General features: G+C 34.1%; 1 protein-coding gene across 3 annotated transcripts; it reads left to right on the forward strand.

The window, feature by feature from the left end:
* Positions 1–445: 445 nt before the first annotated feature.
* grik1b (glutamate receptor, ionotropic, kainate 1b) lies at positions 446–26298 on the forward strand. Of its 3 annotated transcripts, XM_026226838.1 has the most exons (17): positions 446–1123; positions 1214–1305; positions 9413–9580; positions 10520–10777; positions 11905–12086; positions 12243–12296; positions 12942–13115; positions 14070–14213; positions 16874–16981; positions 17080–17121; positions 19183–19296; positions 19365–19568; positions 19685–19908; positions 21089–21207; positions 21963–22180; positions 23499–23724; positions 25028–26298. In XM_026226838.1, exons 1-17 carry the CDS (start codon positions 1101–1103, stop codon positions 25315–25317), a joined length of 2640 nt encoding a protein of 879 aa, XP_026082623.1. In that variant the 5' UTR covers positions 446–1100; the 3' UTR covers positions 25318–26298. The 3 variants fall into 3 exon arrangements, with proteins under 3 accessions (XP_026082623.1, XP_026082621.1, XP_026082622.1); XM_026226836.1 differs by having other exon boundaries at positions 446–1305; XM_026226837.1 differs by lacking the exon at positions 17080–17121 and having other exon boundaries at positions 446–1305.
* Positions 26299–27352: the final 1054 nt, after the last annotated feature.

The raw sequence follows: 27352 nt of genomic DNA on the forward strand, positions 1-27352 counted from the left end.
CAAGCCATTTTCTTTAAAAAAATAATGTGACAACTTGCCCCAGCCTCCCTCTAGTCATCATGATGATTAACCAGTAGATGGCCTTACAAGTCTAGCATATGGGGATTTCAATTATTGTAATTGTTTTTGACATTTTATAAATTGTAAGATGCATTGCAAATATTTTTAAACTCACAAGGACAACAAACATTTATTACAATTCATAGTCCAGCATGTTAGACACCATAGTGTAAAACAAGTTGTCAAATTAAATTCCTGGAGGTCCGGAGCCCTGCAGAGTTTAGATTCAACATGAATTTAACTCTAATCAAGTCCTTTAGGCTCATATGAAAACTAGATGTGTGTTGGAGCAGGGTTGAAACAAAACTCTGGGCTCAGGTCCTCCAGGAATTGAGTTGACACCCCTGTTGTAGAGTCACATGATCTGGCTTTGATGGGGCTGAACTCTTCTCTCTCTGAATGATCTGTGATTCAGATCCTGTGTCTGTAATCCCTCTAATGCCATATAAACCCATTGTCACAATGACCTAAAGGATCATGGGTAATAATCTCCTCTTGAAGCAGATCCAGAGTTTTGGATCTCATCGACAGTTAAAACAGGACACTTTTGATTTGAGGAAAAGTAGGCTATAGAAGTACTGAGACGTACAGTAGAATTAAGACTGATTTAACGAATGATTTAGATTAAAAGTAGGTCAAACAAGCTGCTGTTCGAATAAGGTTTCTTCCCGTTTGGTGAAATGACAGACAGCGGGTGAGAGATAAACGGGTGTTTAATCCGCTGGCAGATGTGCGTTTCCATCAGAGCTCCGGCGCAAGATTTAATCATTTCCTCGCTGTACCAAAGAGCAAAGACGTCGCCGAGGTCGACTGCTGCCAGATTTGAAGTTAATCTTCACAACGGATCCATGCTCGCGGATCAGAGAGTCGCCGGTGCCCTCGATTGAGCCCGTGCGCACGGACAGAGAGTCGTTCTCCGCGCGCGCGCTCGGTCCCTGATCCGCGCCGGTGTGTCCTCCTGAACGCGCCTCGGGAGGGATGCTCATTCACGGTGACTTATTCTGGAAAGTGATGCCCAGTTAGTACCTACGGATGTGAGGATGGGTGACTCCCACCAGCACGAGTGAGTGGAAAAGATGCTGCTCGGATGGAAATTATCCCTGTGTGGATACAAGCAGAAGCAGGAGATGGATGTTGAATGTTCCTCCTGCAGGTGCAGCATGCTGAAGGGGACAGGTGTGAGCTTCATCCTGCTGTGTCTGATGGCAGAGGTCAGTCTGAGCGCGCAGCAGGTCTTGAGGATCGGTGAGTAGGAAACCTAAAACTGCATAATGCATATGAACGTTGCCTTATTCAGTGACTCCAAAACGTATTTGGACCCTTAAAAACTTCTCAATGTCATTGCATTAGATAACAAACAAATGCAATTTGTTAAATCTATGTTTGTGTTAATATGAAATACTCACTTCTATGCAATAAATGTGTTATTGTGATCTTTTTTGTTTGTCTGCGTATAAATGTATTTTGACACTTTAGTCATTTAAATCAGTGTCTGAATGTCATTCATGTTGGATTAAAACATTAAAGTGGGGTTTATTTTAATGAAATAGCACAAACTGAATATTTTACAAAAGAAGTGCACTGTTAAATGATTTTTCATTGTTGTAAATAAAACAAAGATTACTGGAGTAATCAAGTTTTGCAGGAAATACTAATTCAGTCTTTCTACTTAAACGTTTCCATTAATTTCACATTGAATGCAATGTGTTGTTGTTTCTTGTAATTATTTGTCCAATTTACTAGCGGTCTATGAGAAAAAAATGTAACATTTAGATGTTTTTCAATTAAAATAATGGATTTAATGACTCCTTTGAATTTTTGAAGTCTTGATACAGTACATCCACTAACAATCATCAAAACAGAAGCTGGTTTAAAATAATTGAGGAACACTGATGAAGAAGATTTTGGTAAATTTTTTGCAATTTGATATTTTCTTATTAAACGCAATGACATTCAGATATTTGGAACTTTTGAAGTTCATTTTTATTGACAAAACTTTAAAGCCTGAAGCTGAAACCCTTTGGTGCCTTTTGGTTAACTTTTGGATTGCATATGGTTTTTCTTTCTAGAAAATGATTTTAACAATCTTTTATGCCAAGTTGCATGTGATTGACACTGGTGAGTGGTGAACTCTTGTTGGATAGCAAACTATTTACATGGAATTGAATGCAGTAGAATTCAAATAAGTTGAGTCTCATGATTACAATTTGAACTTGGCCACCAATGCATAACACAATATCATTCATAAGTTCTCAAACTGAGTCATTAGTTTGTGTTTGTATGTCTTTGAAAATGGTTTTGCGTGAGGTGACACTGATGTTCATTCCATCTAATCCTGATTTTTCAATCCTGATGTCTTTTGTGAGAGAAAGGGAGCGAAAGGATGGACAGTTATGCTAAAATGCAGAGATTATTTGTCGCTTGTGTTTATTGACTAGTGATCAAGTGGTTTCTGATTTAATGTAGTCCTGTTGTGAGTTTGGTGATGCATAACAGTTGTAAAGATTGTGTGAGATTATTCACAGTGTATTTTGGTTCGTTAATAGTGAAGTCATGTTATTTAACCAGGTAAATATCTATTGAGATTTATGCAGTGATAAGTGTCAGAGAGGGTTAATCATTTTCTTTGGGGTCCTTTCATAATGTTCTTTATGTGTTAAATCCGCCTGTATAATTTCTCCTGGTTCGAGGTCGAATCTAATCTTTGTTTCTCTGCAAACTTTAATCTGCTCCATATGGCTGGTGTTTCTTTAGTCCTCTCTTCTTTTGCTGGGTGATCCTGGAACATCGTCCCTGTTAAGCATGTTAAACGAGCTGGGGCTAATCTGCTTTCTGCTCAGAGACCCTCAGAGTGAGGACTGACACCCGCCTCCAGAAAAACCCTTCACAACACTGTGAGGATGCATGAGGCTTAGTTTGATTGAGTCATATTGACAGTCTGATTATGATGCTGTCTATGTTTTACACTGGATTTTATGACTCAAAATGTTTTCATTTAAACAGACTAGTTTTAGAATCTCCTAAAATATGTCATACACTCAAAATCAAATTCTCATAATTTTCAATAATAATTAACATTTAATCTCTTTTAGTAATCCAGTTATTGCTGTTAAACAGCATTCATTTTGTATGTAAATAATTATTCATTTAGTTAATTATTTAAAATAGTTATATATTAAAATATTTTATTTTATATATATATATATAAATAATATAATATTTATTATTATCCAACAATTGAAAATTAAATATATATATATATATATATATATATATATATATATATATATATATATATATATATATATATATATATATATATATATATATATATATTTAATTTTTCAATTGTTGGATAATAATAAATATTATATCCATTTATCCATGCACATATTATATATACATAATATTTTATACATTTATAAATATATAATATATTTGTGTATATAGTTGATATTATTATATATAAATTATTTGCATTATTTTAATAACTATTTGGGGGGTCAAACTGGTTTATATATAATTATATATATAGGCTTAAATTGCTTTATGCTAATTTAATTACATATTTACTTCACAAAATATTTTGTGAGATTAACCTATAAAGTACTTTATTTAAAGCATCACTGTGATGTTCATGTTGAACCAGATGCTGTTATCTCATTCAAAACAATAATTTAACTGCATGAGACTCTTAATATCTCTGTTTACTGTGTATTTTTAATAAGAAGAAGAGTATAAGAGTAAAAACAAAGCATTTTATTGGCTAGTTAAGAGTGGTTAGGTACCCAGAACTGAGACAGAGGCATCTCAGTGTCACACAGATCAAACACACACACACACACACACACACACACACACTGGCGGGGATCCAGTGATGTGGGATAGTGGGATGTTGAATGAATGGAGGACACAACTGCATCTTTGTCCTCGGATCCTTTAGCTCCATCTCTCCGACACAACACTGACATCCACAACTCTCACAGCAACAGCTCTCCATCACTTTCACTTGATAATCAAATACAGTAAACAGGACCTTGGTGAACAGAAGAGAGTTTCAAAAACATGAAAATAAATCTGAATTATTCCAAACTTTTGACTGGTATACGTGAGATTCTGAACTGTAGGTGGTGCTAAAGGGTTTGGAGGACTAATAAACATTTGACTTATTTTTATACAAGATTTCTTATTTGTAAAACAGAGCTTTTAGTAGAATATTGTTTATTTTTTGTTTGTTTTAATAGAGTTGTCGTCAGTCATTGAAATACAGCTCCGAGTCTCAAAGACAAACCAAGGTCTTCCGTGTGACACGCAAACATTACAAACCCAGAGCCCGAAATCAATTCATTCAGATTTTTTCGCTTCACGACGAATTGTGCAATTTGTCAAAATATCGCTTTTGATTGATGCCTTTTTGATTATGATGCCATTTGATTAGCATCTCATTACCCAAAAGCCCCTGCGATGATGTCAGAGCTGGAGTCACGTCTGTCGATGAGCTGCAGATGGGTTGTGAACTTCATGCATGCATCAAGTGTTTCTTTCTCTGAAACTGAGCCCAGTTTGTTCTTAAATTCTAATTTGCATGTTGCTGTATGATTGGATGATTAGATAACAGGTCAGATGTTACAATAATATCTCACTACACAAAGGCTCAGCCATTTGTGTATTATACAGTATTTCTGAAGGGTAAAAATGTTACTTTAGTGTTTTGAATCCTAAAAACTCTATATTAAGGTTCAGATGCATCTGCTCTCTGAACTTGAGAACAGCCAAACTCAGCAGAAACCGCTGTAATCTGAACATCAGTTTCCACCGAAGCAGGTCAGAATAGTGGAACGCTTCTCTAATGAAAAGCAATCCTCGTTTGTGCTGCTACATCTCTGCTGGAAGTCACATGAAGGTGAGGATGTTGGAGGAATCTGGCGTGTTCGGTGTTTTCTGCTTGGCTGCTCAGCATTACTTTCATCAGAGTTGTAATTCGCTCCCATGATGCTCTGCTGCTTTTGAGGTGATTTGTGTCCTATACGCAAATGTCACATTAGAGTTTTGAATAAGATCCTTGAGATGACCTCCATCTAGTATTTATTAATAAACACGATCTGCACATGAACAGGAGAGTTTGAGAAAGGAAAGACTTGTTTTACTGGAAATATTTAACATGAATAAAACAGTTAATTAAAATATATATTTTTTAAATATTAAATTAAATTAAATTTAATTTAATTTAATTTAATTTAATTTAATTTAATTTAATTTAATTTAATTTAATTTAATTTAATTTAATTTAATTTAATTTAATTTAATTGCATGCATTATGTGTTTGCAGAGGTGGATTATGATGTGCACAAGGTGACTTTGAATTTGTAGAGCTTCTGCAGAATAAATAAGCCTGTTTGTTTTTGTTTTTTTTTAATTGAGAAGATAAATGCATGTCAACTTCAGGCTGTTCAGGGATCCAGCACTATAAAGCATGATGGTATACTACAGATTACTATATTCATATTTCACGGCATGTACAGTATGCTGCATTTTTTCAGCCCTATCCTGGGCACGGGAGTTTGTTGGGCGGTGAGAAGCATTGATCCTGCAATCCTGTGAACCTTGACAATGCATGTGTTTCTGAGGACATCAGTCACTTTACACACATTTGTGAAAACCAAGTGCCTTAACCAGAAACCTGGGCACAAGCAGTTCAGGACCCCGACATGGTTGACTTATGTGCTGCCTGAAAGGGAAATTGAAAAAGGAAGAAAAAAGCTGCCCTGCTTTTATTTTCTAATATAATCTGGTTGGTGAATGTACGAGAGAGTTTGTGGTTGCTGTCCTTTATTTTTTCCTCTATTAAGGGCTCATAGAGGTGGTTATGTATTTCTCACGCTGTATCAGATATTTGAAGTGTCATATATTCAGCTTGAGCTATAACTCTGCCATGCAATATGACTTTGTTCAAAAACCTAGTGAGCGTCCTTGTTGTATATTGCCCATATAGGCAGCAGACTTCTAAGACAGCATCTTTACTGAAGCAGAACATCATAAATTACTTTTCTGGAACACCCTAAATAGGGAAAGAGCAAATCTATATATCAGACAGACAAACCTTCTCTTATTTCCATAGAGTTTGACAAATAGCATATTACAATGCAACTATAATAAGAATAAAATAGTAAAAGTATTTTTACTATGTGTGTCTGTGTGTTTGTGTGTAATATTATGAATAAATTATTAATTTTGAAATATTTACAATTATAATTAAAATGAATTATGAAATTATGATATATTATTTAATATATGTTTTACTACGCAAACTTGCTTTTGCCTCAAGATAAAAAAATAAAAAAGGCAACTTTTTGTCTCAACATTTTATCTCACAATTGTGTGGGGGGGGGGGATCATAGTTATCATTTGTAATTTTCTATTTTGTGTCAAAAATTATTGCGAGGTATAAATGCGTAGTTCAGAGAAAAAAAAATCATAATTGCCAGATGTAATTCAGAACTTGCAAATTTTTTTTTAATTGTGAGATAAAAAATTCACAATAATCCCCTTTTAATATATATATATATGTATATATATATATATATATATATATATATATATATATATATATATATATATATATATATATATATATATATATATATAATTTTATTTATTTAATTTTTTTTAATTCAGTCATGGAAACAGACTTCCATAATTTACAGATACTCTTTAGTATCAGGTGATTTGTTAGAAGGATTTCTTCACCGAGCCCATTGTAATGCATTGTAGGATTGAGTCTCTGATTTCTCATGTGATGCTGCCAAAATAAGATATCTTACAAGGCAGCATAGTGTACATTTTGGAACAGGCTATGATGTCTTAAAATGTTGTCTTGGTAGGGAACAGAAGTACAGTGCTAATAATGTTAGAAGTATATTGTTTGATATACAATGTCATGTTCAACTATATCTGTTATTTATATGCTGCGAAAGATTATAATATGCATGCTTTTACATAAAATCTATAGCTGTGTAAACAAATATAATATAATGCAAATAGTTTATGCAGCGTATCATAAGACAGAAAGCATCATTAAAGCAAACATGGCAGCTGAACAGAGACGCTAGTCAGAATCTGAGCAGTTGCACGGGAACGATTTAAACATCTGAAGCTTTAGTACATATTTGATTTTCATGCCCTTTTCACATAAGTGGTTCTGCTCGAATAGCCACAGTGAAATGTCATTACTTTGAGCTTACCGATGAGAAAGTCTGTATTTTCATTCGTCATGTGAGAATGAAATATTCCCACGGATCAGAGCGGTTTCCGGGTGCAACTGTAATTAACCCTGGAGTTTATTGGGCTGGATTTAAGTGCATGCAGTGTCCACACAAGTGTGAGCGTGAAAGGTGCTTCAAAGGTCATTCACCATCAGAGCTCAGAGGAGAAGCCCTGTCCTCTCTTACAATCAGTCACAATCTCTCCAAAAAAATCCAGCTGAAAATGTTTATTCCAGGTGCTTGCATGCAGCCAATCGCTGATTTTTCCATTTATAAAACAGGCGACTGAAAGAACACATGCTGATTTGATGTTATTTGTAGGGAACAAAACAAAAACTGCTTTGATCAAACATCATAAATGTTAAACAATAGATTTAACTCATCATAGTACTGAATATATACATCAAACACAAAAACTGAGACTAAACACAAACAACCACTATATGTGTGTGTGTGTGTGTGTGTGTGTGTGTGTGTGTGTGTGTCTGTGTGTCTGTGTGTGTGTGTGTGTGTGTGCTCTTGTTTTTGTGTCATATCAGGACACAACTCTGTATAATGACATGGGTATGACACAGGTATTACAAGGAGAGGGTGACTTATGAGGACATAACCCATGTCTCCATTTTTCAAAACACTTATAAATCATACAGAATGAGTTTTTTTGAGAAAGTAAAAATGCACAAACTTGTGTGTGTGTGTGTGTGTGTGTGTGTGTGTGTGAGATATAAGCACATTTATTGTCTGTGTCTTTGTTACCAGGTTATCTCAGTATATGTAATGTGAGCAGATGTACATTATATCTGTTTTGTGTTTGTAAGATCGAGGACTGTCATTATAAGGCCTTTAATTAGTATTACTCAGTTTGAGCAATGGCAGTGTTAAGCAGTGTTTGTTTTCTTATGAGCTCAGAGTGAAGAATGATGATCAGTTTGCTTTTATATCAGTGTAAATGTTGTATGATAAATGATTAATGTCTTTATGAGCATGCAATCAACAGTGCTTGTATGTTTTGCATTTGTCATCCCACTAAATGTGTTTTCTGCACATTTTGACCAACGGTAGTGTGAATGTCTTGTGTTCATGTACAGATATGCGTGTCTGCTGCAGATTTTGTATTATTTATTTGTTTGGTCATATTTTGGCTGTAGTTGTTGTGGATTTAAGGTCATTTAAGGCTTAGAGACGTTACGACTGAAATCCATGAACTGTTTTGTGCTGCCGCAGCTTGAGCAGACAACAGTAACATTCACTCAAGATGACTTGTGTCTTAGGCTAATAAATGATGAAATCACAACATGTTAACCTTCATCTTACACATAAGGGTCAGACGTGTTAATAGAGGTTTTTTTTTTTTTTTGCATTTTCTTATTTGCTTCTGTTGTAATTTCAAAGCACATTTTAGGAGAAACATCTTTTCTTGGATGAAGCATAACTGAAAATTCAGAGAAAGTCTCTTGAGCTGTAGTTCACATACATTGAAAGTATAGAGCTATTTGAGACATTGTTGAGATCCCCAAAGTTTTTTTGTTTTTTTTTAGCGAAAAAGGCTTACTAAAAAGTGAAGACTCAGAATTGTATATAAAAAAAAAATCACAATTGAGTTTATCTCGCAATACTGATTTATCTTTTAATTCAGATTTTCTTTTCCTCAGAATGCTGAATTTACATCTCGCAATTAATGATTTGCAATTGTGACATAAATGTTTTTTTTTTTTGTGAGGAAAACAGTCTGAATTAAAAGTTTATAAATCAGTATTGATATTAACTCAATTGTGAGTTTATATCTCGCTATTCCGATTTTTTTCACACAAATCTGAGTTTAGATTTGCTTGAGATGAGCTTGCAATTCTGGGAGCTTGCAATCACAGATTTTGTGAGTATATAATTGAAGATTAAGATTTATAATTGCAAAATTACATTTTTGAGACTAACATTTTTTCTGAATTTGTGTTCTGTGGTGATGGAAAGCTTCTATAGTAAACAAATCCTGCTCTCTGTGAGCAGCTCGTCAGCTCCAGACTCTTGGGACTAACTGTTTGACCAGATTACCTTTGTGGATTTGTTTTAACTTTCTTTTTCTGTCTATGCAGGTGGGATTTTCGAGACACTTGAGAATGAACCGATTCGCGTGGAGGAACTTGCCTTCAAATTTGCTGTAACCAACATTAACAGAAACAGGACTTTAATGCCCAACACCACCCTCACCTACGACATCCAGAGAATCAACCTGTTCGACAGCTTCGAGGCTTCCAGACGAGGTTTGATTCTCACGTTTACACATTTGACAGACACTTCTATCCACTGTATGCACAGGTCTGTTCATGCATTCCCTCCGCATTGAACACAGGACTTGGCACCATGCTTTACAATATATAAGTTGCAGGAATGATAAAAAAAGTGTGTTTTATAAGAAAATACTATTTCTTTTACTAATACTTTTTAAACTCATAATTTTGAGGGGTTTTTTTTCTGTGAATTCTAAATGTACATATCACATTTTTGTTATTTTGTTTATGCCACTGAATAATAAAGAAAAAAGTCATTATGACTTTTTCTTTCTGAAAATTATGACTTTTTCTTTATCTCACAATTCTGACTTTTCTCACAGTTCAGGCTTTTTCCTTTCAGGTTTTTATTTTACAATTCATAATATATATCTCACAGTTGTGACTTTTCTTTCCACAGAATTGCGAGAAAAAAGTCTGAATTTTGATCTAAAAACTTACCTTTTTTTAAATCCTGTGGTGGAAATAAGCTTCCATGAATTGCAATGGAATACACTGAAAAAAATAAAATTAATAAATAAAAAAAGTGATGATTAATACATAATGGCAACATATGGCAATCTCAATTTTTTTTTTTTTTTTACATTTTAAAGACTAAACTAGGCAAGATTTGAATTAAAAAAAAAAATTTGAATTTGAAAATTTGAAGGCTGCAAGGCTGAACCTCTGGCTCCGCCTACTACAGCAGCCACGCCCTAAACTCTTGCTATTGGTTGAGCTGGAGTGATTGACAGACCTGAGCAGACCTTTGTAAATCATTTGATGGTGCACAAGAGGCTCAGTATTTTAACTTTTTGGAGAGATAAACCCATGAATCGCATATTTATAGTAGTCAATGAACAATAAATGAAATTAAGAGAATGTATTATAACATTTAAAACAAATCTTGAGATGTTCTTTTCTCAATGGCAGCCTGTGATCAGCTGGCTCTCGGTGTGGCCGCCGTGTTCGGGCCGTCCCACAGTTCTTCAGTGAGTGCGGTCCAGTCCATCTGTAACGCTCTGGAGGTCCCTCACATCCAGACCCGCTGGAAACACCCGTCTGTGGACAACAAGGACAGTTTCTACATCAACCTGTACCCAGACTACGCCTCCATCAGCCGCGCCGTACTCGACATCGTGCAGTTCTACAAGTGGAAAGCAGTGACGGTGGTGTACGAGGACGCAACAGGTGGGACAGTTTCTCTTTTATGGCTAGATCTATCAGCTATCAACTTTGACTCCTATGCTTCTCCTAAAAAAATATTTTATATAAAGACACAAATGAGACTATTATTAGCATAAGTGAATCAGATTAATGTGGATGGCAGCCTAGATAGAAAACACACACATATATAATGGCCTCATACAGCATTGATATAATTAATATAGACTCATTTAATTAAGAAGAATGCATGAAGTATGCATGAATTAGATGCATTTATCATCCTCATCATATTAGTGTGTATATGCCATATTAATCACCCAGCCCGTGAGTGTCTGATGGTTGTTAGGATCTTGATTCTTTATTAAAAAAATGTCCATAATTTCTGCTCTGAATATGACATTTTTGTGGAAACTGGTGCGGGTAATATTGACTTTGCGATCATATCTGGGATAATTTGTTTGCTGAAGTGACATTTCTACATTATTAAAAAAAGATTAGGATATAATTAACTGTGTGCAATTTGTCAGGGCTGAAAAATATTGAAAACAAAAAAAGAAGACATTTCCCTGTTTAATTTCAGATGATGAAAAAAAATTAATTAAAGCTGAATATCATCTTAAAACGTTATTTGATAAATATGAGTCAAAGCAGAACTTGATTAACTCATTTAACACACCACATTGTCATAATATTTTGAAAATAATTTTCTTCTGCTCACCAAGGCTGCATTTATTTGTTCAAAAGTGCGGTAAAAACAGTAAAATTCTGAAATATTATTATAATTTAACATAAGTGTTTTCTATGTGAATTTATTTCTGTGATCAAAGCTGTATTTTAGCATCATTCCTCCAGTCTTCAGTGTCACATGATCTTCAGAAATCATTCTTATAAGCTGATTTGCCGCTCAAGAAACATTTCTGATTATCAATGTTGACAGTTGTGCTGCTTCATATTTTTTTGGTAAAAACTGTGATATATTTATATTTTATTTCATGATTATTTGAAACCTTTCTAAGATTATACTTGTGTTAACTGTCACATTTGCTGAATAAAATAATTAATTTCTTACAAAAAACAAAAAAAAATGACTGACCCCAGACGGAAGTGTATTTCTCTAATCTATGCTGATTTTGTCTATGTAATATTTTAAGGGTTAATTCGTCTTCAGGAGTTGATCAAGGCTCCGTCTCGCTACAGCATCAAGATCAAAATCCGACAGTTACCGACGGGAAGTAAAGACGCTCGGCCGCTTCTCAAAGAGATGAAGAAGGGGAAAGAGTTTTGTGTCATCTTTGACTGCTCATACCAGACCGCAGCAGACGTCCTCAAACAGGTAACACACCAGAATTAAGATCGCCTTTTAAACTCCAAATCAGTTTTTAAACTCAGTTTGAGGTAGCAAATAGGATGCAGATATGCAATTTGAATTTTGAATATGAATGTAATTGTTCCAGGGAAAACATATTCTCTCTCTGTCTTTCTGTTGTAGCTGTTGTCTATGGGCATGATGACTGAATACTACCATTTCTTCTTTACCACGCTGGTGAGTTTTGTGTGTGGTTTTTCTTTGGTTCTGTCATTGGTTGTGATTGGACATTTCAACCAGGTTTTGTTCTGCTGATTTGCATTTTGTTTTTAGTCAATAAAGTGCTGCAAGTGTTGCAAGGACTCATTTTTTTTTTATAGGCCAATCTGGAAATTCACATCTCTCTGGTTTCCAATAGGATTTTTCCATTGCCTTTTGGATGATTGCAGAAAATAAGCTCTGGGGCCATCAAAAGTTTATGATTCTTATGTGTTTTGTCCATCATGATAATCTACACAGCTGTTATGAATTTTGAAGCATAATTGCAATTGCCAGAAGTAAACATCTAAACATAGTCTCTAATCAAACTACACCACGATCACACAAACAATCAACCTTCAACAGTTCTATCAGTCTTTATTGAAGAGGTTTTTTGCTAATGTATTTTATGTCATAGAATAAAACTCGAAAATATTTTGAGCTTGTGTTAACCACAGACTATATTTCAGGCATTTAGCTAAAAACCCATTGACTTCAGGATGTTGTAAATGTGCTAAAAAGCTCAGTGCCTTACAACGCAAATAGCTAGAAACCAAGCAGCATTTTAAGAAAAGGAATCTATTGTTGAACTTCACATATTGATGTAACTTTGACACACTTCAGGATCTGTTTGCGCTGGACCTGGAGCCGTACCGATACAGTGGCGTGAACATGACAGGTTTCCGTCTGCTCAACATCGACAACCCTCATGTGGCGTCAGTGGTGGAGAAATGGTCCATGGAGCGACTGCAGGCTCCACCCAAACCTGAGACCGGCCTGCTGGACGGAATGATGACAGTCTGTGCATCCTCTTCTCCTTTATGTATACTCTCTTACAAATAGTCTGCAACAGAGGGGTTTAGAAGAACCTTTTAGTGAACAGTTCTTAAAAGAACCATTTTCCATAAGTTCCAAAGTTCCAAAAGAACTTCTTTCCACTATAAAGAACCTTGGAAAGGTTCCGTGGATTTTACAGGTTCTTCTTTAAGCCATCAAATGCCAATAAAGAACAGTATTTTTCATACTGATATGAAAATAACGATTCTTTTCTTTCTATGAATAGTATGGTTTTACCACAATACATGTTGAAAAACAACAACAACAACATATTTCCACAGTAAAACATCTCCACAGAATAGTTTTACAATAGCACTTGATTAAAGAAAAATCAGATTTGAGTATCTGTTGTTTTACAGTCACATTTATTTCTATAGTGTGTTAATCAAAAGTAGCTTCACAGTTATAAACAGGAAAATAATAGTATTCATGAATTATGATACAATTTAAATTAACGTTGTAAAGCAGCTCTACAGAAGACAATAGTGTCATTATTCAGTTCAATGTTAATTTCAAGATATAAAATCAGTTATTAAATTAACTCCGTTCAACTATAAGCAGCTCTAGTTTAATGTCGATTTAATTCAGATCAATAAGTGCCATTATTTTAAAGTTCAATTGTGAAACGAGTTGAGGCATCTCTACAGTTTCATTATTCACCTCAAGTCACTTCAGTGTTGATTCAGTTCAGTTCAATAACTGTTAAAAGTTCAACAATTTTCATACGTATTCGATTCAGATATAATGCAGCTCTACAGAAGACAACAGCATCATTATCAGGTTTTGTTCTCAAACCAAAGCAACATTACTGAATACTTTAAACCCATAATTCGATTCAGAATCAAGTGAGTCATTTCATTATGTGAACAGATTCATCTAGATGTGTGATGGCTCATCTCTATGTCTGTGCCCCAGACTGAAGCAGCTCTGATGTATGACGCTGTGTATTTGGTCGCTGCCGCGTCCCAGCGAGCGTCTCAGATCACCGTCAGCTCACTGCAGTGTCACCGACACAAACCCTGGCGCTTCGGCTCGCGATTCATCAGCATGTTCAAAGAGGTAAATGCACCTGTTCATACACTCGAGCAAACCAAAAGAACAGTTCACCCACAAATCATCATTTACACATAAGTTTGAAATGAGTAAATGATGAACGAATCATCGTTTGTGATATTTTCACTGTGTCAGATGCTCCTGAACGCTGAAAGAGTTTAGTCTATTGAGTCCAAATGCATCATTATTCACTTTTCTGGGAAGTGTTTCGAGGCTCTTCTAAACAGCTGCAGATGATTTATGAACAGACAATCTCTCTCTCTCTCAGTGACTTCTTCCAAGTGTTCTTGTCAGAGCTTCCTGTTTCAGAGGAAGTATTGTTGAGTCAGCATGTTGGCATTGCAGTCTGAGGATGAATGTGTGTTGGACGAGAGTGTGATGGCTCTGGCTGAATTAATGATGCAGTGCGGCTGAACTCATTACAGTGGACATGTCTTCATTTAAAGGCAAAGCATGTCATTTCTGCTCTACTACTGGTGCTGAAGGGTCTCCAAATGGGTGACATTAAAACACTGACTTATTAAATGGTGTGAATTTGGGGGCGGGGCTGCCTGTTTGACTGACCAGTATTTATTTTTAATATTGAGGTTTTTAATATTAAAAAAAAAAAAGTCACTTTATATTTTTCATAATTCTGCTTCCTTTTGGTGTTTTTACTTTATTAATTAAACACAATGTAAAATAGAGAGAAATGCAAAAAAAAAAAAACCTAAAAAACTAAAAACAACGTCAACTTTAATAATTGTTATTTGTTATAATTTCGTAATAAAATATTTTGGAGCCATAATATATATATATTCTAAAATAAATAAATAAATAAAAATATTCTAAAATAAAAATACTAACTAAAATTATTGCATTTTTAAAATAAAAATATAATAGTTATAATTATAATAGTTTTATAATGTTTTAATTTAAGTAATATTTTGTATTTTAGAACACAAAAATGACTAATTAAATATTGATTCTAGTGCACTACAGATTTGTCAAAAGGAATGTTTTCTGACACTTTCACTGAACACATCTCTGAAGTTGACTCTAGTTGATGATGAGGTCAAATTCTTGAACTTGTGAGCATTGATGGGACAGTTAATACAGACTATATGAAGCACTACTGAGTCTGGTGTGTTTAATCTCGCATGTCTTCGGTAATCGGAGCTCACTGTACAAGTGATCAGGAAGTGAGAGAAAGGAAGGATCGAGTGAGATTTATACCAGAGAATAATTACTAAGAGAATAAGAACAAATCTGGACAAAGGTCATGTGACGAGTGTATGAAGCGAGTCTGAGCTCCAACACTGTTTGAGAAGATTATGAATGCTATCCACCCTGTTTTAATTCTTAAAGAACAGCAAATTAAAGAAGTAATCCACTGGATTTGCACACGAGGCTTTAGAGAATGTCTGTTGACTATATGAGTCCTGCATCCTCATAAATTCACATGTTCTGTGTGAAAGATCCACTGAATCATGTGCTGGACAGAGACCATTTAGACTGATCTCACATACTCAAGCCTGATTATAGAGTCCATTTACTAACAACTCCTTCAGAGCCTGGGTGATCTATTGCTCTGGGCACTTCTGTTGATCAAATGACTATTTATTAATTAATTAATTAATGTATTTATTTATTTCTCCTAGATATGTGTCACTGGGTGAATGGGGCTGTGTAATAATATGTTATATTAAACCCCTTTATATTTAATTAATTTGTTGCGATGTTGTTGAGGGTGTTTTTATTATTATGCAAATATACAGTGTGCATTTATTCTCAACTTAAAAGCTATAATAATTTAGTACAGAGAGAAACAGTCTTTCTGTTTGTACAGACAAACTAATTGCAACATGTGCCAGATTTATGAATATATTTGTAAATATTTGGGTTAATAGGGTATGTAGCAATGCCTTTGGGAAGCTTTGCTCAAAATCCTTAAATTAAAAAGCATTTGTAAGAAATAAAAAAAATGCATTTTATTATTATTATTATTATTATTATTAAATTAATAATAATCATATTTAATAAATGTATTTATTTATTTATTTAATATAAATAAAAGGTGCTTGATATAAAATATTTTAACGTTTTTTTCTATAGTAAATTAATAAATAAATAAAACTTATAAAATGCATTAATCTTATTCTTAATTCATTAATGTTTTTCATTTATTTATTTGTAAATAATTTAATACAAATAGAATAATAACAGAATTGAAATTTTTTTTTAAAAATATTATTAAAGCATAGATCTTTTTTTTAATAAATATAATATAACATAATATAATGACTTATTTTTATCTATTAACTTAATACTGTGGGTATGTAAGTGTTGTTGCTTCATAGGCTCCCAGGTTTGAGTCTGATCTGGGTTATGTCACATATCTCAGTCCCTCTCTCTCACTTTTACTTTGCTGTCTGCACTTTATGATACTATTAAAACAAAGGCAGAAAGCATCCCAAAACACATAACAATGTGTGTAAGCTAATACATCAAGGAAAAGAACATGAGCCAAAAACACATTCTGAGCTAATGATGATGATAATGCTGCATCTGGCCTCTAAAGCAAATGAGCAATCAGAGTTTTATCATCTCTGTCTTCATTACGGCACCCTCATGTTTAATCTAGACGCCTGTTCTGGAATAAAATCAGATCTCTTCTCTTCTTTTAGGCTCAGTGGAACGGACTGACCGGACAGATCATCATCAACAAGACGGACGGCCTGAGGAAAGACTTCGATCTCGACATCATCAGTCTGAAAGAGGACGGGATCGAAAAGGTAAAGCTAGAAAATGATCCCGTTTGCATGATCTGCTTCTGTCTAAACCAATATCTGTCACACATGTCAAATCTGGGCTTTTCTTTTCTTTTCTCAAGCCGTTTATGCAAAGTGGTCGCTTTAACAAAGTGTGGAAGAAGGTTTGTATTGAATGTCAGAAATGTGACGTTTAAGACCCTTTACCCTTGCAAAATAAACCATGGTATTGAATGATATGTTAAAAACATAGTATTACCATGATACTTTTTCCATCTGTGACCCTCAACCTGCAGACACCTCTTGTGCTGGTTTTTCTAGATAATATTGATGTCTTATATCCTCATGTTGGAATATTCATGGCTTAGTAATGTATTATACTTAGTTTTACCACTTATTTGTAATTGCATTAAATAAACCTAATTTATTTCCTTCTCTAATGCTGTCAAACTCTCAGCTGGTGGCTCCAAACCAAATGCATAATAAAGCAGATAAGAGCTCTGCATCCATTTATGAAATATCTCATCACTCATAGAAGCAACAATGCAGAGAGCTCATTTTATAAAACATCTGTTTATGAGCACTAATCGCACGCCAAGTGCTCAATTTGAGGACTCTCTCCTAATGCATATTTTACAACGCTCTCCGTGACAGCAGCTATCAGACAGAGGTGACGTAGCGTAGAAATAATGCACAGAAACCCAAAGAGAGGCAGCTTGTGATGGCTTTCAGTGGCTTTATATTAATTGGTCATGTAAAAGAAGGCACTGATAGAGCACTTGCCTTTGCACATTAATATAAAATACAGTCAGTCAGTACACAGTCAGTTCTCAGCACTGTTTGAAACTTAGATGCATTTTCTCTTCAGTAAAGCACTATTCCTTTGCTCCATTAGTAATACAGTGTATGATTTATTCCTGTTTCCCTTTTATCCTTTTGTGTTGTTTTGTTTGCCCTATAAGACCTAAAGCTAACCTATCTATCTATCTATCTATCTATCTATCTATCTATCTATCTATCTATCTATCTATCTATCTATCTATCTATCTATCTATCTATCTATCTATCTATCTATCTATCTATCTATCTATCCATCTATCTATCCATCTAGCTATCTATCTATCTATCTATCTATCTATCTATCTATCTATCTATCTATCTATCTATCTATCTATCTATCTATCTATCTATCTATCTATCTATCCATCCATCCATCCATCCATCTATCGTTCTATCGTTCTATCTATCTATCCATCTATCCATCTATCCATCCATCCATCCATCCATCCATCCATCCATCCATCCATCCATCATCTATCTATCTATCTATCTATCTATCTATCTATCTATCTATCTATCTATCTATCTATCTATCTATCTATCTATCTATCCATCCATCCATTCATCTATCGTTCTATCGTTCTATCCATCTATCTATCTATCTATCTATCTATCTATCTATCTATCTATCTATCTATCTATCTATCTATCTATCTATCTATCTATCTATCTATCGTTCTATCGTTCTATCGTTCTATCTATCTATCTATCTATCTATCTATCGTTCTATCTATCTATCGTTCTATCGTTCTATCTATCTATCTATCGTTCTATTTATCGTTCTATCTATCTATCGTTCTATCGTTCTATCTATCTATCGTTCTATTTATCGTTCTATCTATCTATCGTTCTAGCTATCGTTCTATTGTTCTATCATTCTAGCTATCATTCTATCAACTATCGTTCTATCTTTCATAACTAATTATATTATTAACAAATCATTTTTCATTTATAATTTAAATTAACATGACAGAGATTATGCACTTAAGCATTAAATTCATTTTAAACCAGTGTTATTTAAGCATAATTAATATACTATTATCGTATTTATTAATATTTTTATTTAGTTTTTCTTTTACTATTTTTCATTTTCATTTAATGTTTTATTTACTTTGTGTTTTTTGTTCAGTTTATTTAATTTCTAACTGTTTTTTTTTTCTTACAATATTATATTTTAAACCACAAACATATGTATATATTTCTTTCTGGTAAATATTTAGGTAAATAGAGTGTCATCTTTTCCTCATGCTAGTGTCACCCGTTTGACTCACGATAAGATCAGGATGAGTAAATGACAGATATTTGATTGTGGGGTGTATTATTCTCTTGATCTGTCCTCTAGAAATGATTCAGTTGTTTGTTCATGTGGTTCTGCATCTGTTTAGATCGGTGTGTGGAACTCAAACACCGGACTCAACCTGACAGACAGCAACAAAGACAAAAACACCAACGTGACGGACTCCATGGCCAACCGCACGCTCATCGTCACCACAATCCTGGTAGGAATCAACCAATGCAGAACATCAAGATCCTCCACCTGCAGCTAATCGTACCCTTACCCCTGCAGGAAAACCCCTATGTGATGTACAAGAAGTCCGATAAGCCTCTGTATGGGAACGACCGGTTTGAAGGCTACTGTTTGGATCTCCTGAAGGAGCTGTCCAACATCCTGGGCTTCTCCTATGAAGTCAAACTGGTGTCCGATGGGAAATACGGAGCTCAGAATGACAAAGGAGAGTGGAACGGCATGGTGCGAGAGCTGATCGATCATGTAAGTCCAACTTTATAGATTTAATTATAAGTTTTCTGGCTAATCTAAAATGCTAGTTTCTTAAAGATTCAAGCGAGTTCCCGTGTAGCTATAAATTCTCACTGGCTTCATCACAGGTGGCAGATTTGGCCGTGGCTCCACTCACCATTACTTACGTGCGAGAGAAAGTCATTGATTTTTCCAAGCCCTTCATGACTCTGGGAATCTCGATCCTCTACCACAAACCCAATGGCACCAATCCAGGCGTCTTCTCCTTCCTGAACCCGCTCTCTCCGGACATCTGGATGTACGTGCTGCTGGCCTGCCTCGGGGTCAGCTGTGTGCTGTTCGTCATTGCCAGGTAAAATCCATATCAACTTATTTTAACCTTTAGATTGGATTCAGTTCTTCCAGTTGGATCCGTTTCATGCTTTTATTATGTCATTGCTGTTAATTAGCTCTTGTTTTACTGCCCTGCAGTAATAGCTCATAACACAGTCTTGGCCAGCTCATTTGAATAAAAATGCAAATGTGTTTTCATTTAGCAAATGTATATTTATTTAACTCTTACTTCTCTTTGAACATTTGCTGTTAAAATAGCTCTTTAAGTGAAGTTTTGGCTGACACTCAAAAAAAGAAAAGTTTTTATGTTGACAACCTCTAATGAAATCATGTTCAACAAATAAAATTACATTGAGTTAGAGGAACTTTGATTACTGTTCCAACTCATTTCAACATAAATAGCTATATAAATAGTTATTTCTAGCAGATTTGCATAAATTAATGTGTTTAGGTTGATTAAGTGATGTTAAGTAATGCTTTTGACTGAATGAAAGTCGTTAAGTTAAATGTTAACATTTTAGGATACCATTCTTTTGGTGTAACACTTAATTTGTACATCTGTTCTCCTTATGCAGTCTTATGCAAAGCATGCTGGGAACCAGAAAACAACTGCCCAATTTTCAAGTTATCAAGACAATTTTATTCAATTATTAAAATAAAAAAATCAATAAAGTTTAAATTACGCACAATGTTAACTAAAGTTGATGTAATATTCAACATGATGTCAGTTAGAACTCATCGAATAATACTTGCAATTTAAAAGGTTTAATTAAATCAATACGAATTTTAGAATTTGAATCTTAGAATTTAGAATTTTAAACTTGCAAACATGTATCAATTTAGATTGTGGGAACAATGCATTGAATTGACTTTATCAGCCACAGAATGTTTCCAGTTACTCTGTTTGTGTGTATTTACAGTGAGTGTATGCTGTTGTGTTTGTGTGTATTTACAGTGAGTGTATGCTGTTGTGTTTGTGTGTATTTACAGTGAGTGTATGCTGTTGTGTTTGTGTGTATTTACAGTGTGTGTATGCTGTTGTGTTTGTGTGTATTTACAGTGAGTGTATGCTGTGTGTTTGTGTGTATTTACAGTGAGTGTAAGCTGTTGTGTTTGTGTGTATTTACAGTGAGTGTATGCTGTTGTGTTTGTGTGTATTTACAGTGAGTGTATGCTGTTGTGTTTGTGTCGTTCTGCAGGTTCACCCCGTATGAATGGTACAACCCTCATCCCTGCAATCCTGATTCAGATGTTGTTGAGAACAACTTCACCTTAATCAACAGCGTTTGGTTTGGTGTTGGAGCGCTTATGCAGCAAGGTATGAGATTTAACTCCGATTAAAGGTATGAGGTTTCCGACATTAGAGTAATGTCCAAATGTGTTGAAATCGACAAAAATGTCTCAGTTAAACTCTGAGAATAGTGTCAATATGTGATTTCACTTTCATTATATTCACTTGATGAGTAAACTTGGTAAAAGACACATACAGTTGACCTTGTGCTACAAAAGATCTTTCCAGATTATTGTGCAAATCATTCATTCGTGTCAGGATTATTAGAAGTGGAAGAGACAGAAGGAAAAAAGTCTGCAGTAGACATTATATATTGTATAAAGAAAATAATACAAACCACTTGCATCTTCTGGTTTTGTTTGTTTACTTATTTTTTTAGAAGACCATGTTTATTCTCTTCATACATTTTATTTTTTATTTCATTTTAATATTGTTATATTATATTATTTTTAATCAACATTTTTATTTTATATATTTTTTACTTTATTTTAAAGCAACATTATTATCTTCAAGCATTTTTTATATTATATTATATAGTTTATTTTGAATAATGTTTTTATTTTATGAATTATTTTATTGTTGACTTCATTCTGTATTTTACTTTTATCTTGATTTGCACTTTGCATTTTTTTTTTTTTTTTACTTGTTTATTTAAATATTTTTTTTGGATTTGTGAACACATAAGTAAAACACAATAATTGTAAAAAAAAAAAAAATCTCCTGGATTTTTCAGCATTTTTAACCATTCGTTTGTTAACTGGTTGAACATTTCTTGTGGTCAGGATCGGAGCTGATGCCCAAGGCTTTGTCCACCAGGATTGTTGGAGGTATCTGGTGGTTCTTCACCCTCATCATCATCTCGTCCTACACGGCTAACCTGGCCGCCTTCCTCACCGTGGAGCGAATGGATTCACCCATAGACTCGGCCGATGATCTGGCCAAACAGACCAAGATTGAGTACGGTGCTGTGAGGGACGGCTCCACTATGACTTTCTTTAAGGTTTGGAATCTCACTTTGATATTGCATTATTATTTGTCTTTACAAGCAAAAACTTCAGTCCGTTTAACATTTCATGCAACAAGTGTGTGTTTTGTGATATGTTCATTTGGCGTTGAATTTAGACAGGTGGTTTGAGGTTTGACAGGAGAACAGCAGTTACTCCCTCAGATACGAGACCTTTGATTTTACAAGCACAGAATGACGGGACACGGACCTCAGCCAGCGGGAAATACATGCACAGAGCGAATTAAAGCAGCTTATAGAGAAAGAGAGTGTTATGAGGACATCTGTCACAGCACTGATCTAAACCCGCGAAGCAAAGGAGGATTTCATGGCAGAAATAAGACATAAGCACAGGAAATCCTGCAGAAAGATTGGCAAACTGTACATTTATTCATAGCTATAACAGAAAAAAACCCTCCAAAAACCCTTGAAATTTGCACTATTGCCGTAAATAAAATTTAAATTTGGAAGTAAAGATTATTAACATTCTCCTATAGAAAGCAATAGTTTTGGCTCTTTGTTCTGATTATGAAATGAATAGTTCTGGGATGCTGATTGGTGTATATCAACTATATCAGAAACAGCTTAGTTTATATGTCATCAGTAGATCTGTCTATGAATCTTTAAGTATCTGATTAATAAAATAACATTTTAAAAATACTTAAATATAAAAATCAGCCTCTCCTGTCTTATTTCTTAATTAGATGATCAACATTCAAAACTGTAAAAGTCAAGTCAAATCAAGCCTTTATTTATACAACGCTTTATGCAATACAGATTGTGTGATGATAAAGGAAAACAGTCAGTTTATCAGTTCTCCTTAAAAGCATCTGTGCTATCAATTCAAACAATGTTGCCTGAAATTGTTGATATAGGCTACTCATAAAAACAAAGAAGGCTTTCAACAAAGAAAGATTTCTAATGATTAATACTTCTCATATTGTATTATGTGTGTTACTGAAATTTTATAAAAGCAAAAAACCACTTAATTAATTGCATTCATTTATTTTAATTTTATAATTTTATTTACATTTTATAATTTAATAATTAAATTTTATTTTGTTTTATTTTTTCATTTAGAATTTTATTTAATTTTACTATTTAATGTTGTTATTTTATAATATTTTTTATATATTTCTTTATTTTAATTTATTTACTTCAGTAAATTCTGTCACACACCTTTCAGTGGCTTATATAAAGATTTTCATTTATGCATTTTACTTATGCTGCCAAAGCAACATTTTATTCAAGGTATATATTTGTTGAAAATCCATCCCATGAGCTCTACATTAATACAATCATAAATCTTTCACAGAAATCAAAGATCTCCACCTATGAGAAGATGTGGGCGTTCATGAGCAGCCGGAAGAACACGGCGCTGGTGAAGAATAACAGAGAGGGAATCCAGCGCGTGATGACCACAGATTACGCTCTTCTGATGGAGTCCACCAGCATCGAGTACATCAGCCAGAGAAACTGCAACCTCACGCAGATCGGAGGACTCATCGACTCCAAGGGCTACGGAGTCGGCACTCCTATTGGTACACTTACAGTTAATATGCAATCAACAAAACTATTAAATGCTTTAGAAGCATTTGACATTGTTAGCTCATGCTAATGTAGTTAAAGTGAAAAGGATTTGTGTTACCAAGAAATCTTTAGAAATATGTTTATTTAAAAAGTGTATTTTAATTAGTTCGTTTTTACATTTATATATATTTTTTCTTTCAGTTAGAGGAACCATAATTTGGACGAGTGATATTTTATCATGTGTCCTTCGAGCACAAATCCAGTCTTAAGTCGATGGGGTATATTTGTAGCAATAGACCAAAAAAAAAAAAAAACATAGTATGAGTCAAAATTATCATTTTTAATTTAATGCCAAAAATCATTAGGACATTAAGTAAAGATCATGTTCCATGAAGATATTTTGTAGATTTCCTACCATAAATATATCAAAACTTAATGTTTGATGAGTAATATAAGAAATATAAGAATTAATTTGGACAACTTTGAAGGTGATTTTCTCAGTATTTGATTTTAATAAACCAAATATCAATGGAAAGCTGATTTATTCAGCTTTCAGATGATGTACTAATCTAATTTTTTTTTTTAAATTACACTTAAGGCTGGTTTGTTCTCTGGGGTCACAAATATATTTATATGTGCACATATAACATAATATGATGCTGATTGCAGAAAGATTAAATACTTCACCTTTTGTCTTTTTTCATAAACTTGTAAAATACAAGAACTGTTATTTAGAAAATATTTAGTAAATAATCAAGATATATTTAGTTAAAATATGAAATGTTGTAACTAGCTAAAATTAAAAACACACATATTTAAGTATACTGTATATTGTTTTATTTTAATGTTTGTTACTTTTTTATGGTTTTAGTTTCAGTTTAATTTAACTAGAATACCCCTGAGTTAAACTAAAATGAAAAATGAAACACCTGGTAACCTTGCTGAAATTAAATAAGTTATTTAATATTATTTCAGTTAATGCATTTTATTTCAAGTTACAACATTTTTTTAAGTTTAAGGTTTTTACGGTTTCAGTTCTACACTCTTAAAAATAAAGGTGCTTTAAACGGTTCTTCAAAGCGATGCCATAGAAGAACCATTTTTGGTTCCACAGAGAACCATTCAGTCAAAGGTTCTTTAAAAAAACATATTTTTTACCTTTTTAGAATCTTAAGAACATTCTTTCACCACAAAGAACCTTTCTTCAGATGTTAAAGGTTGTCTTTAGACAAAAAGGTTCTTCTATGGCATCGTGAAGTACCTTTTTTTTAGTGTAGAGTGTATTTAGTGATGGGAACTCTGGGTTTCTCTCAGGTTCCCCGTATCGTGACAAGGTGACCATCGCCATCCTGCAGTTACAGGAGGAGGGGAAGCTGCACATGATGAAGGAGAAGTGGTGGCGAGGAAACGGCTGTCCCGAGGAGGACAGTAAAGAGGCCAGCGCTCTGGGAGTGGAGAACATCGGAGGAATCTTCATCGTGCTGGCTGCCGGACTCGTCCTGTCTGTGTTCGTGGCCATCGGCGAGTTTATCTATAGGTCCAGGAAGAATCTGGACATCGAGGAGGTGAGCGTGGGACAGTGTGAATGGCACAATAAATACTGATGGACACAGGACTTCAGAGGACGTCAGTTTTATTATGTACGTTTGCTCCTCAACTTTATTAAATCCAAACACACGCTGATGAAACATTACTTGTATGATGTCAGCTGTGTGAGAACTGACGGCGACTTTGGATACTGAGCAACATTTTTTTTTACATTTTTCATTTCCAGATGGACAGACGATAAGGCATCTGTCAGTGAGATATGAATTAAGACAGGAGTGTAAGTTTGCCGTTTAACTATTACGCCGGTTACTGTATTGTTGAGTAGTTCACTTCCACGTAGTTTGTTTAGATTTAAAAGACCTGAACGTTTTATTCTTTACAGACGTATTCCTTCTTAATCTAATTTATGATAAGGCATGTCTGTGAGTTTTATTATAGGGGATGTGTGTCATTTTTTCGTGTTAAAATGAGTCAATTATACACGATTCATGGGTTGAGAGCGCAAACGACATTATTCTGTTTTATTTTTTTTCTTCTTTTTCTTTTACACATTTTTGTTTGAAATTAATTACACATTAAAATTTATTACAATAATGAGGAAGTCAAGTGTGGTTAAAAAAAAGGATGCATTTATTTGGAAAATTTCTAAATGGGATAGAATTACGTATTTTTCAGTAAAACATTTTTTTTACAGTAAAATCTTAACGTATAACATAAAAAAAATAATTTGTAACTTTTAAGGAACATTACTGTTTTAACATGCATGAAATATCAAATAATTCGTTGGGAAACCTGTTTGGAAACCATTTGTTCATTTCCATTTGAAGGAGAAATTACATACAGGCTCAATTTGACTGTCTAGGCCTTTCTTTTATGACATGATTTATTTTATTTAATGACTGTTGGTAACATTTGTCTGAAAGCCGTGTGTAATTTACGAACCCTTTTTTATGTCTATAATGCTGGCTTAACATGCAGGACCAGCATTACATGAGTCCTAACCAATCGTGAGGTGTTAAGTCAGTTTTATGTTCTCATTAAAATTTTAAATACAGTGACAAAGTCATAGCTGAAGAGAGTAAATGTGGTTTAAGATGCAATATGGAGGATACTGGGAATGTGCAAAACATAACTAAGTGTCACGGCTCTTAAAGGACAAAACCTCAGAGTAACAGACTTGTTGTCTACAGGTGCAAGACTTTGTCTTCATGTTTTCATCATTTCTGCTTTTGTATTGTATGACAATTATGAAAATGCATATAAATATTTTATCACTTTGAAATTATTTCTTTATGAGCAAAATATGTGTTTTCCTTGGTTTCTTGGTTAGTTCCTCTTTATTATTTGTCTCTTGTAGTTTGATAAGGGCTTTACTGATTTTTGGCATGCAAAGTTTTTTTCAGGGATGGACGTCCAGTCTCCTGCATCTGAAAATACCATGAGCTGTGACTCAATTTGAGTATTTTATTATTGAACCTTTAGTGATTGGCTTCTGTGGAGAGAAACCGGCATTGTGATGTCTTTTCCTCAATTTTTTAAAGGTTTGTTTTAAAATTTTGTTTGAGGAACAAACTTGCTTCAGCACTCATCTGTGAACCATTACTGTTTGGTGAGTGAAAAAAGTCAAACCTTTCACTTTTGGGTGAACTTTTGCTTTCTTGTAAACCTTTTGAAGTTTTTCTGAGTAATTGAAAAACAGGTGATCATATGGAGGTACTCTGGAGCTTCTTTGAGGACTTGACATCTCTTCACAGGTTTGGTAAAGTCCTTCTTGAAACCTCTGATAGAGAATATACTGTACTCCGTAGTGAATGTGCTAGTCTTTGTCAGTTTTTGACTTCTCATGTTTCACAATTTCCATATGATTATGAGCGCTGGCTTCAGGGCTCGACCCATCAAAAGAATAATCTCTGAATTCGTAAGAAACCTGATTGAAATGATTCCATGCAAATGAAGATCAGATCAGATGTCTTGTGTGTGTGTGTGTGTGTGTGTGTGAGAGAGAGAGTGTGAGTGTGTGTAAGAGAGAGAGATTTCTGCTTTTGATTTTGTCCTTGGGAAAAACCTGAAGGCAAATAAAAAAACACATCA

Source organism: Carassius auratus, chromosome 40, assembly GCF_003368295.1.
Source record: "Carassius auratus strain Wakin chromosome 40, ASM336829v1, whole genome shotgun sequence".
Lineage (NCBI taxonomy): Eukaryota > Metazoa > Chordata > Actinopteri > Cypriniformes > Cyprinidae > Carassius > Carassius auratus.

Excerpts from the sequence above, each read along its gene's own strand:
- grik1b (XM_026226836.1), top strand. The coding sequence starts at position 1,137 with ATGCTGCTCGGATGGAAATTATCCCTGTGTGGATACAAGCAGAAGCAG. Across the intron at positions 19,297-19,364 it reads TCATCGTCACCACAATCCTG|GAAAACCCCTATGTGATGTA; the intron begins GTAGGAATCAAC and ends TTACCCCTGCAG. Across the intron at positions 19,909-21,088 it reads GTGCTGTTCGTCATTGCCAG|GTTCACCCCGTATGAATGGT; the intron begins GTAAAATCCATA and ends GTCGTTCTGCAG.